The sequence below is a fragment of the Capsicum annuum genome, chromosome 2 (genome assembly GCF_002878395.1).
Source record: "Capsicum annuum cultivar UCD-10X-F1 chromosome 2, UCD10Xv1.1, whole genome shotgun sequence".
NCBI lineage: Eukaryota > Viridiplantae > Streptophyta > Magnoliopsida > Solanales > Solanaceae > Capsicum > Capsicum annuum.
In genome coordinates this window covers 118121245-118138117 of record NC_061112.1, presented here as the reverse complement: position 1 = coordinate 118138117, position 16873 = coordinate 118121245, and the positions used below count along the sequence as shown (strand labels likewise).

The window sequence follows — 16873 nt, the reverse complement described above, 5'->3', positions numbered from 1 at the left end:
TTGAAGTAGTATTGCGAAAATACAGATTTTGTGTACCCGAAAACATCGAAAAACAACAAAGGATACATGAGACAACTCTCTACTATCAATTAACCTTCTACCTTAATACGTGTTGTTGGGCTTAGCCAACCCAAAAACATTCTTACATAGTGTGATATTGTCTGCTTTGAGCCAAGCCACACGGTTTTCCCTCAAAAGGTCTCACACTATTAAGAGATCCTACACCATATATGTAGTTTCCCAATCCCTTTAGCAACAAATGTGGGACATTGGTTCGCACATCCAATAAGTGTCCTTCACAACCACTCATCTATGGTTATGCCTCTCTTGATTGATTTAAATTCTAAAAGCAAGAAATTTGGCCAATTTTAGTTGTTTTAAAGTGCTGAAGTCAAAAGAGTTAATCTTGGAAAGTGAAAGATGTAGGCATTGTTGGAGAGTAACAACAGTAGATCATGTCTGAATAAAAGGGAAGCCCGGTGCACTAAAGCTCCCGTTATGTGCAGGGTCCGGGGAAGGGCCCCACCACAAGGGTGTATTGTACGCAGCCTTACCTTGCATTTATGTCAGAGGCTAGGCTGTTTTTAAGGCTTAAACCTGTGACTTCCTGGTCACATGGCAGCAACTTTTCCGGTTACTCCAAGGCTCTGAAAGATAACAGCAACCAAAAAGACAAGCAAGATAGGAGTTTAACGATGCATGACTGGTTGGAGTATTTTGGTTATTCAATTAAACATAAAAGGAATCACACCTCTAAGGTAGTTTGGATATTTTAATTCGTCTGTTGTACTAAGTATGACATAATCATTCTTATAGAAAAATCCTGAGAGACCATGTTCTGCTCTTATTACACTGTAAGCTTGGCTTCAGTTGTCTCAAACAACTTGGAACATCCTTTCAACTGGCTTTTCTTGACTAGACTTGTCATGTTAAACATCCAGCGATTTCACTTGTTTTTTGTTTGGTGAAATCACTGGATGTAGATGATCTTTTTTTTGTTGTTGATGACATGTTTCAAAAATTGTAGCTGATGCAGTCTTGCTGCATAGCGATGAATGCAAAACCTTTTCTTTTTGTGCTTTTTCTCTGATTACTTAACGTGTCTTACCGGAAATGTTTGTGAATCTCATTGGAAAGGGAGATTTTTCTTATCACCACACTGCCTTGTTCTTAGATCGGATGGTCCTTGAATTTGGTGTTCTTACCGAAATTGTAACTGATGAGAACTCTGGCTCTTTTGTGTCTTTTATAATTCTTATATGTTATAGGGTATCTTATGCCTGTGGACTGTGGAGTAAGAGTTTCACCTCATACATTACCATCCTTTGTTCAATATTATGTCTTTTTACCCCCACTAGACACTTCTCTTGTTTATCTTCCTTGCAGAATCTTTAGAAGACCAGTGTTAGGGAAAGCAATGGTTGTCGCTGTTCATGCTTCTCCCCTTGTATTTCTACCATCATCACCATTTGCTGCCTCCAGGAACTTAAAGAAACAATGTAACACCATCATCAATTTTAACATTGGTCTTCAAAGTAGTCATAGCAAACCTAGCTGTATCACTATTAGCAGTATCAAATGCTCTGCATCCTCTACCTCTGCCATTATTTCAAAGGAGGAAGAACCGTTACCACTTGAGGTGAATGAGATTAAGACAATGTGTAAAACTTGGGTGTGGAGAGGTTCCAACATAAACTACTTGAGTTATCAAGCGCGCAACAACAACACTTCTCGCCCTTCTCTACTCTTAGTTCATGGTTTTGGTGCCTCTGTTGCCCATTGGAGGAAGAACATTGCTATTCTTGCTCAAGATTACGCAGTTTATGCTATTGACCTCCTTGGTTTTGGTGCTTCTGACAAGCCAGAAGGATTTGCATATAACATGGAAACTTGGGCTCAGTTAATATTGGATTTCGTGAATGAAACTATTCAAAGACCAACCGTATTGGTAGGGAACTCTGTCGGAAGTCTTGCTTGTGTAATAGCTGCTGCGGATCCTTCTCAAACATCCATTCAAGGGCTTGTTTTGTTGAACTGCGCTGGAGGCATGAATAACAAGGCAATTGTTGACGATTGGAGGATTAAGTTGCTGTTGCCCTTACTCTGGCTTGTTGATTTCTTATTGAACCAAAAACCAATCGCGTCTGCAATCTTTAATCGGGTAAAACAGAGAGAAAATCTAAAGAATATCTTGTTGTCTGTCTATGGGAATAAAGAGTCTGTGGATGAAGATCTGGTGGACATTATTAGGACACCAGCAGATGCTGAAGGCGCACTTGACGCTTTTGTGTCCATTGTGACAGGTCCACCAGGGCCGAATCCAGTGCAGTTGATCCCAAAAGTTACATTGCCTATCCTTGTGTTATGGGGTGATCAAGATCCATTTACACCAATTGATGGCCCTGTTGGTAGATACTTCTCATCCTTGCCTTCCCAAAAACCCAATGTGAGTCTATTTCTTTTGGAAGGTGTGGGACATTGCCCTCATGATGACAGACCTGATCTTGTCCATGAAAAGCTGCTCCCATGGCTAAACCATTTGCCAGTGACAGAGAATGTTGTCACATGATTATCCTAGTCCTTCTACTTGAATGAGATCAAACAAAAATGTATGTTATACTTCTTCCGTTGTATAGAGAATATTGATTTGTAAATCATGTTACAAAGGACATATTTGTTGGAGCAAGTTTAATTACGGAATTCACCTTGGCACAAAGGGATGGACGTTTATACCATAAACGCAACCTGAATTACTTCTAAGTTCTATCTCCATATGTTGAGGCGTGATTAAAATTCTCCACATTTCCAGAAGTGTTTGGGTGGGCAGAGAGAGGACGCAGTAACACATGTTATGATATGGTCATTTTAAGGAAATACATGATGAATAAATCGAAAACTCTTTGTGATATTTAACTAGAAACTCTGTTGACTTCCACACTGCACATGGGATAGTTAAAATGGTATTCAACACATTGGCTCATTAATTTGATATGGCCAATTCCCTGCTAGGGACTGTATGGTGTAATTGACATCAGAATTGAGACCTACCACCTTATCTATATTTAAGGAGACCCTACCACATAAAGTTTTCTATATAGTTTCGAGTAAGTTTCTTCATAAGTGCATAAGCCTTGGTGGAAGGTAACATCCAGGTGAAATATTCAAGGTGCGTGCACAAGCAAACCATCACCACAAATTAAACAACAAAAAAAAAAATCAGTATAGTCGTACAAAGTGTTAAGACTTTGAAGGGTCGAGCAGAGTGTGCACATACATATTGGAATCTCTTAGATATTATTTATATCTGGCAAATATCAGCTGAATCCACCCTGGCAATCAGATCAATTATTAGAAGCTGCCAACAGCTAAAAATTGAAAACCATTACAAGGTTTATTCACTGATTTACCTATAACCAGCTGCAATTTCACAAGTAAATCAACTAATAAAGAACGCACAATTCATTACTCATGAACCTTGAGGTACATGACATCAAATAAGATCATGAATATAACTACAATATTCACAGAGAGAAAACTATAAAAGGAGTGTGCAACAAAGTCAAAGGCAAAAAACTCTCGTAACATCTTCCAGATGCCTATCATCAATTCTTTCAAAGCGACACTGGCTGATCCAAAGTTCATCAATTGCTAACTGGTACTTCATCTCCAGAAACAAGACTTCGTTAATTCAGGCAAGCTAGCTCATAACAAAATTGTGCTCTTAGCTTTTCTCTGCTTTCAAGTATGAGCAAATCCAACTTCCTCAGTGTCCGGAGTGTTCCCTGAAAAATAGAAAATCAACATATATGCATATGAAATTAGAATTGTTGATATATACATACAATCTTAACAAAATCATGACCAGCCAAAACGAGTATTGTTATTGAATGATCTAACAGATTCAAAATCATGAACCGGCATATTCCATCATTGGATAATCAAGTGATAGAACCCACTCATTGCCACCTTTATCTTGAGAAACAGTTATACTAGAATAGATAATGAACCTAAGCAATGGAAGAAAAAGACTAACGTATATAAGAGCTTAAAATACAAGTACTGCCTCCCAGTTACAGGGTTTCAATGCACTGAAATATGCAATTCCAGTTCTTTCTCCTTGTCAAACAGAAACATACTTTCTCTTATGCATCCTCTAAAAACATATAAATAAACACAAACAAGGAGACTAGGAAAGAAAAACAGCACTCAAACAAAGACGGATTTAAACCTTAAAAGTCATTCAAGAAGTTTTCTCCTTGCATTTGCACGTAATAAGGTTCAATCGAAGAGATACACATAAATAAGTGCAAACAAGAAGACTAGGAAAGAAAAACAGCTCTCAAACAAGGACAGATATAAACCTTAAAAGTCATTCAAGAAATTTTCTCCTTGCATTTGCACATAATAAGGTTCAATCGAAGAGATACCAGACCAAATTAAGAATGTAATACTTCCAGCTGAAACTTATGCGCTATTATAATTTACTCGGACGGAGAATTCAAATAAAAAGACATGTTAGGAAGCTCTACAAATCAGTGTTACATATAAACAACTTCTGGTAATAGGAAAAAAAAATTGTTGGCATAAACCCACAGAAGTGACAAAATATCTTGGCCAACAACATTGCGATCAAACAGACTCAAGAATCCTTGGTCCCAACGGACAACTCACGAATCAAAGGCTTACACACAATACAAATTGTTAACCCCATAGCATTATATCCAAGTCAAATTATTCATCCATATAGAGATATGACAGAGATCTACACATTATGCAATTCAAGTTTTGGCAAAATACATAAGGATAAGGAGCTACCTCAGAAATGCATCCATGAATCAATCCAACCAGCATTAATTCTATAATCAAAATGAGTTCATTTCCAAACAATAAGTCCTCCTTTTCACCAACATCCTAGCAGCTGTCCCATAAGGCTCCTCGAACGCAGCTTCCACCCAATTCCCATCCGCGCCAAGTACCTCTTTCTTGGGCTGCTCACTCGGCCTAATTGCCACCAAGGTAGCCCCTTTGAGCACTGTTCCATCAGGCAATTCTAAATGCGGGGCATACCACAACCGCATGTTCAGTGCCGGAACCAATGTCCTTTTGGATGCCGAAGAAGCTGACAGAGGCTTCACCCTCAGCTCCTCCAATTGCTCTCTGTTCATACACAGAACTCCTTGCCCATCAGCATCAGTCAAAACCAAACTATCCAGAGTTTTGTGCTCCGCGACTATCGGCTGCAGCAGATAATGCCTTGCAGAAGCAGCAATTAACGAACTAATCGTCCACACCACACGCAGCTTCAATCCCCCATTCGTGTAAAACGAATCGGGTATACTCCCATTATCGTTTTCTCCATTTCCATCAGCGTTCTCAACACTACAACCACTGCTACTACTACCTACAGGTTCAATCACAGAGGCAGCACCAAGTATAATACAATTATCAAGCGTTGACCCAAACTCCGCTCTCCATTTCAACAACACCCCATCATCTATCCCCAGCTCACCACTCGGCAATTCGACTCTAAGCAGCTTAATCTCGTTAAAATTCTTCAGCACTTGAGTAGGCGAATGGTGGGTAACAACGCTCTTATCAAAATCATCACCATCATCAAGAACAGCCGATGAAGAAGAAGCACCACGTTTAGATGAAATGGAGATGAATTGAGTAATAGACTGAAACGGTTTAAGCAAACCAGAGAAGACTAGACGAAAAAGGGAAGAGATGGGGTGTCGGGACTTATCGGAAGAACAACCAGAAGAGGTAGAAGAAGAAGTTGAATCATCATCGGAGATAACGCAATCGACGCGAACAACAACGTTGTCAACTTGAGGAACTAAGGTATGGAACCTTCTAGAAACGAGAGAACAACGACCCAAAGCTTTGACATCGCCGATGTTGTTGAAGATGAAGAGAAGAAGGGAGTCCGGTAAACGGTCGAAGTGGTCAATGGGTTCTGGGTAGATCATTCTTCCATTCAGATCTGACCTCAATAAACCCATCGGCTAATGAAAGGAAGAAAGAAAAAGGAAAGAAGATGGATTTTTGGTAGAGGGGTTTTATGGATCTAATGGACAAGACAAATTTCAGTACAATGACTACTTTGGGTTGTGGCTGATCTTTTTAACCTTCTCTATCTATATATACCGCTCGTATCATGTTTGGTTTGCGGACAAAGTTATCTCGACTAATTTATCTTATCTCAAAGTTGAGAGAAATAATATCATCGACCAAACTTTAACGTAACAAAATTTATATCAACGATCAAATTTTAGTCTCAAACTTAATTCGGAATAGGAACATACAAAATGACCCATTACCCGCTGAGCAGTGGGTATATTGTGATTTGTGAGAGATTTGGAGATGGAAGTATGTGGGTCACTTGTTGTCTGTAAGTGGGGTTTAGCTACATTTAACATCTCATAAAAGACTTGCCAATCTCTGTGTTGTATGGTGAGTTTTTGGTGATGGTAGGTCCTATTTTTACCATTATATATAAGCAAAGTGATCCACATTGGTGAGATTCATAGGCCCCTTACTCAAAGTCGGCAACTTCTTATTAGGAACCTCTCTATGGCTTCAAGTACATAGGCCTACCCAACGTGAATTTTGGTGAGGTAGGCCATGTATTACCATGAAACAATGTGATTATTTGATTGAAATTTCTTTACTCTTTATAAGAGATTTAAGATTCGAATTACGATAGTTAATAAGCTTCTTCGCAGGGATCTCTTTATCCCTTTAACAATCCAATCCAAAGATATCTCTCTCCATCTATGTACGTAGTAGGGTTGTTCAATGCGATTTTTGGTGATATAGACACTATATTAATATGAAATTATAAGATGAGATGATTTGATGATTTCTGCCCTTTATACAAGATTGTGGTTCCGAGGTGACTACTTCTTAGTTCAACCCTCCTTATACCTTTAAGCAAAGCTTATCCAAGGATCTCAGCACAGAGGCGAACTCAAAATTTGAAGTCTGGGGGTGCACCAGTATTGTCAAAGGCGCGCATAAGTTCTGAATAAAAACTCAAATTTGTGTTAATCGCTCGCCTTGTTTAATGTGCAGTTTAGGTTCTAATTTATAAGATATACTTTCAATAAGACTTTCTGGAGATACGAACATTAAACAATTAATATTTCACTTAATAAAAAAATAATAATTTCTGTGTTCATATATTTATCATTCATGCTTATATTATTAATCTTGAACTAGACATATGTTTATATTTTTTCTCCTTTATACTTATTTTTTCAAATCTCACGCTTTATTTGTAATTTGTGCTTAAATATAATGGACCTTGAAGTTTTTTTTGCCATTTTTTGCTTTTGCTAAGGCGATGAGAATTGTCCTTAAAACTACAACTTGATTGAGGAGAATAATATCTATCCATTTCAAATTTTCAATTCACAAGAATCAATAACAAATTCCTACAAAATAAAAAATTCATCGAGAATATAAATAAAATTAATTAATTATTTTTAATCAAAGTCCATAAACTTAAATAGAAGCAAGAAAAAAAATACAAATAAATTTTACACACTAACTTTCAAGCAACAAATAAATATTAAAAGCATTTATGATTTAACATTATCCAAAGTTAAATAAAAGAATAAAAAAACAAAAGGAAGAGATGTATCCAAAGTTAACAAAAATTCTACTTTCCACTTTCCAGGGAGTTTGGCTTTTGGAGGAATTTGGGAAATAGAGCTGGTGGCAATTAAACGTTGTAAATGAAAAATAAAGGATGCTAGCATATAAGTTCAGAACCAGTGCACCCAAACATTTTTTGTTATTGAGGGTGCACAATATATATATTAACTCTTTAGTAGGATATCTATACATATATATATAATTTTTTTAAAAAGTTACCGAATGCACGTACACCGTTGACTAACGTGGGTCCGCCTCTGTCTCAGCCTCCCAGACCTAAATACTCAATGCGAATTTGGTGAACATTAATATTGGATGGTTAAACATAGAAACATGTAGGCCCGGTAGTGATTGAACTTTAAAGTATTTCTTTGTGTATGTTTTTTTTTTCTCTTTTCTTCTTTTTCCCCTGTTCTTTGGAAGTTGTATATATGTTCTCCTTCGTAAGTGTTTGTTGCTATCTTACATTTGTTACAAGTGTTTTACTATAGTATTTTCTTATGTAGTGCAACTGTTTTGCTACAATTATTTGTTCGTATTGCTTTCCTATAATTATAAGCACTTGTTTGAACTTCTGCCTATGTAGATGTTATGTCATGTCCACTTCATTTTTCGTCAAAGAATTGATTTACATGAACTTTTTTAATAGCTCAGTTGGTTAGCTATCTAAACGGTTACCTTATTGGTGAGAGATCGATTCCTCGATATGATTATTTGCAAATCCTAACCTGATTTTGGAAATATTTCTATATCAGCATGTGGGTTTGATTGTAAAGTGGCCCTTCCCTCACGTGAAAGGATTGTTCTCTCTAAGGCCCAATATAAGCTATTATTTCAAGGACAAGAAAGCCCAAATACACAAGTGCATACTAATCCAATTTCAAGGACAAGAAAGCCCAATATAAGCTATTATTTCACTATTGAAACAAAGTCTCTAGAATTATCATGCATTTATATCATAATTTAGAAATTATTTAACAACATTTCATACGCAACTTCCTTTCTCAATCATAAATAAACTTTATTTAAAAAGGGGAAAATTAACTATATAAACTTATTAGATTAGGTATTACAAGTTATAGCAAAACTTGTAAGTTTTCAAGTCATAGCAACTTTCATTTAAAAAAATATATATAAAAAAGATTTTTTTTATTTTGTTGAAAATACAAAAAAATAATTAATGAAAAAGGAAAATTAAGAATTAATATACAATTTATCATCCTTAAAGATAATTAACCTTAATTACTGATATTTATCCACCTCCAAATCTCTCTAACCGTTGTTTTTCCTCCTATTTTAATGCTTGCATTAAGAGTTTCCACAATTCTGAAGGATTTATACGGGCTAGGAGCACGTCGGATTGATATTCTTGGCATACCACCAATCGGATGCATGCCATCACAAAGAACACTGAGAGGAGGAGAAGAAAGGGAACGTGTTGATTATTTGAACCAAGCAGCACAATTGTTCAACAACAAGTTGGCAGATGACTTAAGTTCTCTGGAAAACAAAGTACCTAATTCAAGATTGGTGTATGTAGATATATATAATCTTTCACTTGATGTCATCAACAGCCCTTAGAAATACGGTACAAATATGACTGCCTTTTTTCTGAATATTGATAAAATCTCTGTTTCTTTCTTTATATGACCGTGTAGGATTTAAAGTTGCAGAAAACACATGCTGTGGGACAAGGAAAATAGAAGTTGTAGAGTTATGCACATCGATGTGTTCCGATAATTCTGATTATGTTTTTTGGGATAGCTTTCATCTTACAGAAAAAACATACAGACTTTTAGTTCATCAAATTCTTGTACACCATTTAAGTAGCTTCTTCTGATAAATTCACATATCAACATGCATATCAATGAATTCTTAATACTTGTTGTCGAATGATTGGTCATTTATATGTTATTTTCTCACTTAGTGATCATGTCTACTATCCTCGATTTTTTTTTCTTTCTAGTAAGCATGTACATAATGTGGTAGTAACAAAGTTGTATTCATGGACTATAGCAATACATACAAATTTGTAAATATTTGATTTTTTCTTTATTAAATTGGTATAAAATTGATATTGAATCATTTTTTCTATTTACTGTTTGTTTTTCTAATATAGTTAATAATTTGAATTAACTTTTTGGTGCTCGATTATTACTGTTTGTTTTTTATAAGATTGTGGGTATGAACAAAGTTTATTTTTTATATTTATGTAGTATTCATATAATGTTATGCTACTTTAATGTTTGTTTCGTATTGTACATCGTTGAATGAAGTTGATATGAACTAAGTCGCATCAGATAGTATTAAATTTGATATCAACTACATCAAATTATACATTTTTCGATTCTGCAGTTAGTAACATTTGACATGAATATTGAATCTTGATTTTTATTGGTGCTCAATACTCTTTGTATAAGATTGTTGGTATGAACAAAGTTTAGTTTTGATATTTAACATAGTAATGTTCTTCATCTTGCCAGAAAGCAAACAAAAATATCAATCTTGATTAATACTGATTATTTTTTTTATTGCAACGAAAAATTGTTTGACATCAAATAACTATCAATTAATTTATTTTCAACATTTACGTTGATAGTTTTTCATATAATATCTATTACATACACTAAAAAGGTTATGTAACATAAAACATAATTTTTGTCATCGATTGTCACATTCATAAAACTCATTCAATATAAATGTGATATATGCGAAACTTCATCGATATCAATTTAATACATTGAGAACTCAAAATAAAAATATTACTTAAGTATGAAATGAGTATATAAATTGATTTCAACATATTAAAAGTGGGATATCCTAGAAAAATGTGTTAATCAAAACTTAGTTAACATCATCACACTAATTGGCAATTAACATCATTACACTAATTGAAAACATCCCCCGACCTATAAACTGCTGGTACAACAATCTTGCAGACTAATCAATACATCTACAAAAGTTCTCACACGAAAAAAAACTCAATAAAAGACATCCTTGTTTGGCTAATATATCTTAAAAATGAATGTCTTCTTGTTCATTCATCTTCCCCGAGTAGATAGACATTACAGGCAAAACAATGAATGTGCTCTAGCTAACCATCTTTCAGATGTTAGCAACGATCCAAACACGAATTTGAAGTTCTAGATGAGTGTAAGAACAAGTTTTTTTTTACAAGGTATATATGTAAAATATATTAAAAAAATAAGATAAATAAATTAAAAAATATATTAAACAGAAAAGATATATCTTTTAAAAAATATATTAAAAAATTAAGATAAATAAATTGAAACAGAGAAAATATATTTATAGGATAATAGAATCATGCATGTGATTTGTCGTTTATAAATTTACAAGTATATGCTGGATTGGGGATCAACTCATCTATAACACAATTGGTTACATAAATATTCAAATTATTTATGTTCTTCAAAGGTGGCTAAATTTTATGTGTTTTCTTATGCTAATATTTTCCAATTTCAAGGTTGCTCCAATTTGAATATACTACGAGTAGTTGATAAGGAAAAGGGTCAAAAAGTGAAGGATAAATGAGATGAAAAGCATCAATAATTACATTATGAACTAAAATATTTTTGCTCCTATTAGTTAGTGATCAAGAAGAGTCACTATTTAGAAGAAATTTAATGAATGAAAATTAAAGAGATAAAGACTTATATTGGTAATTAAAAAAGGTAAAGAGATAAGACTTCTATTGATAATTAAAGACTGAAAAATATAAAAAAGTGTATAATCAAGTTAATTATTCAAGTTAATAAAAAAGTATAAAATCAGATCTTAAATTTAAAAAATATAGTTACCATATATAACTCCTTAAATTGTGGACAAACTTGGATATTTAATTATTAAAAAAAAATATTAATACCTTAACTTACCATAATTATCTAAAATTTTTAATTAACAGTGATAAATGTTAAATGCTAAATATAAGGAAATAATACAAATAATAAATATTACAAAATTGATTTTCAAAAATTTAATTAAAATATGTTTTTCTCAAAAGTTGCTATAACTTGTAATTATTTCTTAAGTCTAGTAATTAATGAAAAGTTATGCTAGAACTTGTAATTAATAATCTAAAAAGAATATTTGGGATAATTTGTTGTTTAAAAATGAAAAAATTACAGAAAGTAACATACTTAAGACTATAATTACAATAAATAGCAATACTTTTGTAAAATTACAGTTTATAGCAAGAGTAACATTATTTTACTCATTAACTAGGCAAGTGTATGTTTTACTCTCACCACTTTACATTTTCCTATTTTCACTCTACTATTTCACCTCCCTCAAATATAACCATATCTTTTACCCTTTTTTTCATCTTATTTTTTTATCATTTTATTTTATTTTATTTTTATTTTTATTTTTTTATTTCCACTCTATTTTCTCTCTTCTATTTTTTTTTAATTTTTTTTTCATATTTGAAGATAATTATCTCCATGATCTTCAAGATTTTAAAATAAAACATGTTTTTCACTCTCTTATATCTCTACCTTTTTTTTCTTGTTAGTTTTTTTCATCTTATTTTTATCATTTTATTTTTTTATTTTAATTTTTTTTTCTTTTTGATTTTTTTCTTTCCACTTTATTTTTTTTCTTCTTTTTCTTTTTTTTTTTCTTTTTTTTTTCTTTCTCATATCTTTTTTTTATTTTTCTATTTTCATTTTCTTCTTATTTTTTCTTTTTTCTTTTGTTTTTTTTCTTTTATTTTTACACTTCTATTTCTCTTTCTTCCGTTTTTTGCCTTTTCACTTCTCTTTTTTTCATTTTTTTTTCTTTTTTTACTCTTCTATCTCTAACTTTTATTTTTGAAAAGACAACTATGTATATCATATGCACATGTTCAAAAAACATACAAGATACATAGCTATACAGATCTGGATATGTATTTACAATACAAAACATACATATGTATTTACAAAATACATATTATATTCATATTAAACAATAACAAATATAACTATACTATATATCTTCATATGTATTTGCGAAATACAAAGGTGACTCATATAAAATAAGAATATACATATGGATCAGGTGTGTATTCTGTAAATATATATACAGAGCTATACGGTGTTGAATTTGTCTATGAATTGTACATACTATGTCATTTTAGAGGGTAACATATGTACTTATTTATTTTCTTTTACTATTTTAAGATATGTATATGTATTTTTTTATTACCTATATGTATATGTATATAATTGTCATTTTTGTTATAGAGGTTTTGTGTCCTATATCTTTATATATACATGTGAGTCACATATGTATTTCTGTAAATACATATGCAAATATATATGTATGCTTTTTTTACCATAAATATATATGCAGATCTGTCTGTCTATTTATTTTGTATATTTTTTGAATATGTATATATGATATAGATATTTGTCCTTTAAAAATAAAAAATAGAGATAGAAGAGTAAAAAAAAAAATGAAAAATAAAAATTCAAAAAAGAAAAGAGAAATAGAAACTAGAAATAGAAGTGTAAAAATAAAAGCGGGAAAAAATTAAAAAAGAAAAAGAAGAAAACGAAAAAAAATATAGGAAAAGAAAAAAAACAAAAAAAGAAAAAAAAATGGAAGAGGAGTAGAAGAGAGAAAATAAAGTGGAAAGAAAAAATGAAAAAGAAAAAGAAATTAAAAAAAGATAAGAAAATGAAAAAACAAATAAGAAAAAATAATTAGAGATATAAGAGAATGATATTTTGAAGATCATGGAAATAATAATCTTTCATATTTGAGTTTGATTTGGAAAAGGAATCTAATAATTTAAATAAGAGTAATTTATGAAAATTTAATTAGATATGATAATTATACCTTATTTAACTCAACTAGTTTAAGTAAAACAAGAGAAGTAAATCTTATTATATATATATTTGTATAGCAATAATTTAATTAAATATAAAATATAATTTACTATTTTTTATAATTATAAAACTATTAATATAAAAATTATAATTAATGCTCTATAATTATTATTTCTAAATTTTTTCAAACAAAATCTATATGAAGCTTGGTGGAAAAATAACTTGTGCTGGCCCACTATTCTTCTCGTTGTTCAAATAATTATTGCTCGACATGATATTATACTTCCCCTCTGTTCCACGTTGCATTTGCAGCTCAACAATATTAATTGCAACAATTTAGCTATCTTTTTTAATGGCCACGTTACGTTACACTTGGATCTCAACTATATATAGTGTTTTTCATTGCCACGTTACTAAAGTAACGCCACACAAGGCATCGTTATAGTAAATAGAATAAGAAAAAATTAATTGCATGTCCAGATTGAAATTGCGAATTGCAGATAATATATCACTTATTAATTGACCTCCTTTTCTTTTTTAAAAAACCAAACTATAAGTACATATATCAATAAGGATAAAATATTCGATGTTCGCATGCATATATATATATATGTTGAGTACTTCGTCGATCGTTCATGCTTAATACGCATATGATAGCTAAATAATTCTGTCATTTTTTTCCTTTATATACATAGGTTGACCTATCTACAGTTTGATCCATATTATCATTATATCATGAATATGTTGTAATTTACCAACTCAAACTTGGAGGAACAATTTTATTTACTACGTTAAATTAACATATGGTGTTTATTGGGAAAAATAAATCAGTATCCTTAACCTGTCGGTAACTGAATATATAAATTTAATAAAATGTTTGATTGCAATTTTAATATAACTAATATTAGTATTACTTGTATACTCTATTCAATATATTTTTTTTGTTTCCTATTCGAGGTTCGCATTGCTTGGATCCCAACTAATTTAGATTCGCGCCACGTATGATCCATTCAATATTATTTTTATGATGGCATAGGCTTTACGTAGTCATTATTAAATAAAACAAAATGGAACACATAAACAAAAAAAAAAAGGCATACTATACAGCTAGGGAATTCGTCGTATATTTTAAATTATAAGGGATCTAATATTTGGAACTTTTAGTGAGTTTACATTTATATACTATGCTCCGTACGTGTCCTAAATATTGGGATGATCAGAGGGTGGCGGAGTCAGGATATTTACTAAAAGAATTCATAAGTGAACAAATGAAACTGAAGGGGTTCAATATCTAATATATATACATAAAATATAATTTTAATCATGTATATATAACATAATTTTTCGCGAAAGGGGTGGGTAGATCCGCCACTGTGATCAGATCGATAAACCTACGACCTAGGAACACATGCATCCTCCATAAGTACAGGAAAAACTTTTTATGTCTAAAGCCTTTACATACACATTATTAATTAAGAAAAACAAAATGGAACACAAGACAACCAAAACAAAACATACATATAGGAAGATAACTCAAGTCGTGGAAACAATTCCATGCAAAACACAGGGCAATATTGCATATATGTATATATATATATATATGTATATACACACAATAGACCTTTGTGGACTGTGACCTCAAATTAAACCGCACAAATAGTGGGAGGTTTAATGAACCGAGTTTTTTTTTTTCTTACATACAGGAAGACAACTTATAGATTCTTTCTTGAAGCAGCTTGAAGTCTAATTTGTCTATTAAATCTTTGAATAAACTCCTCCACTCTTCTATTCAATTCCTCCACTGACATCTCTGAGAATTCATCATTAATTTCTTCATCTCCATTATTTGCTACAAAATCATATCTCTCAGATTTTGATCTTTGAATTATCCCATTATTTATCTTCTTCTCATCATTATTCTCATTTGTTTCCACCATTATTATTGCTTTTAAGTCTGACTTACTCCGAGTGCATTTTACTTCTTCGGATCGTGCACATAGTGGAAACTTTAATGCATCGGCCTGTACTTTTTTACTCAACGTGCATTCGACTTCACCACTCTTTTCCTTCTTATCTTCTTGATAAATTTCATTTTCCTCATTAATAGTATTGATTATTTCTTCCTCTTGTTTGTCATTTTCTACAAGAACCACATCTTTTATATCTTCTTCTTCTTTTGTGATCATAACGACCTCTTCATGAGGAATAATAATTTCCATTTTATCAATAGCATTATATGGAGAATAATTGAATGTTGAAGTACTAGTAGTAATAGTACTTTTTTCTTGACAATTTTTCATGTATTCTTGAAATAAATATTCTTGATCACTTGAAGAGGAGCCAAAATTAAAATCAGCAGCAATAATGAGAATGAGGGTGTTGGAGATGAAGAACCAAAAGTTGGTGGTGCTAACAAGAGTATATGGGGAGAGGTTGAACATATAAAAGACAGAAATATACATGATAATTGAAAAAACAAAGGCCCACAAAGATAATCTTGTAGTATTTCTTTTTTGAGAAATATTATTAATATTATTCCTGAATTTGCCAAGTTTTATGGGGTTTTCTATTATATTTGGTTGAGGCATGGCCATATTTTTGAGATTGGTGGAGTGGAGTGGCTTGTTAGAATTTGTTCAAGTGAGGTTTCTGAGTGAGGAGATGAAATTTATAGTGGAAAATATATATACAAGAGAAAGGGACAGGTAAGTCATGATTAATCTAGATACTACTATTTTAAGGTTGATAATAATTGAGATACTATTATGGTTACATATTAACCCTTCGTGATTAAAAGATTTCCATTAATATCCCAGACTCAACTTCTCAATATATACGTACGTGTGATATATACTGTATATCCAATCATATACTTAGACAAGTCAATCAAATTTCTTGTGACATCGATATATAGCTAGCTGGTTCGATAACTTTAGTCCTATGCAGGATGTGTTTGTTACTGATGATGACGTCAGTCTTATAGAAAATGGTTTGGTTGGTGAGTAAAAATAATTTCCTTAAAAAACTAATCAAATAGTGTTAATATCAATAAATTGGGAAGTATTGTGATGAAATTTTCGAGTAATAAATATTAGTTACTACTCCCTTCATCCCATTTTATATGTTGTCATTTGACCGGGCACGGAGTTTAAGAAATAAGGAAAGATTTGATAATATTTACCAAATTGTCATTTATCCAAAAATGTGTTGCTATCTTTTTTTTTTTTTAAATTAAGTGGCCCAAATATTTACCACATAAGGAAACATGATATTCTTTTTGGAAATGACTAAAAAGCAAATGATGACACATAAATAAAATGGGACGGAGGGAGTACTATAATGTGTGAGAATGTTAGTCGAACCAAGTTATATGAAGTTTA

The 16873-nt window shown here is 31.9% G+C and overlaps 3 protein-coding genes across 3 annotated transcripts; 1 reads left to right on the top strand and 2 right to left on the bottom strand.

The window, feature by feature from the left end:
• Positions 1–1382: 1382 nt before the first annotated feature.
• Positions 1383–2671, top strand: LOC107859084 (pheophytinase, chloroplastic; the record flags this gene model as incomplete). Its single annotated transcript, XM_047406708.1, is given in 1 exon segment — positions 1383–2671. A coding segment is annotated over 1 exon segment (1187 nt), but the record flags the coding sequence as incomplete, so codon positions are not given.
• Positions 2672–3314: 643 nt separating this feature from the next.
• On the bottom strand, positions 3315–6382 carry LOC107859085 (F-box protein At5g46170). The gene is made up of 2 exons (XM_016703979.2): positions 4816–6382; positions 3315–3782 (listed from the first exon to the last, which is right to left on the bottom strand). The coding sequence occupies exon 1, from the start codon at positions 6003–6005 to the stop codon at positions 4863–4865; it is 1143 nt and encodes a 380-aa protein (XP_016559465.1). The 5' UTR covers positions 6006–6382; the 3' UTR covers positions 3315–3782; positions 4816–4862.
• An 8537-nt stretch (positions 6383–14919) lies between these two features.
• On the bottom strand, positions 14920–16127 carry LOC107861124. Its single transcript, XM_016706504.2, has one exon. The coding sequence runs from the start codon at positions 16085–16087 to the stop codon at positions 15206–15208; it is 882 nt and encodes a 293-aa protein (XP_016561990.2). The 5' UTR covers positions 16088–16127; the 3' UTR covers positions 14920–15205.
• Positions 16128–16873: the final 746 nt, after the last annotated feature.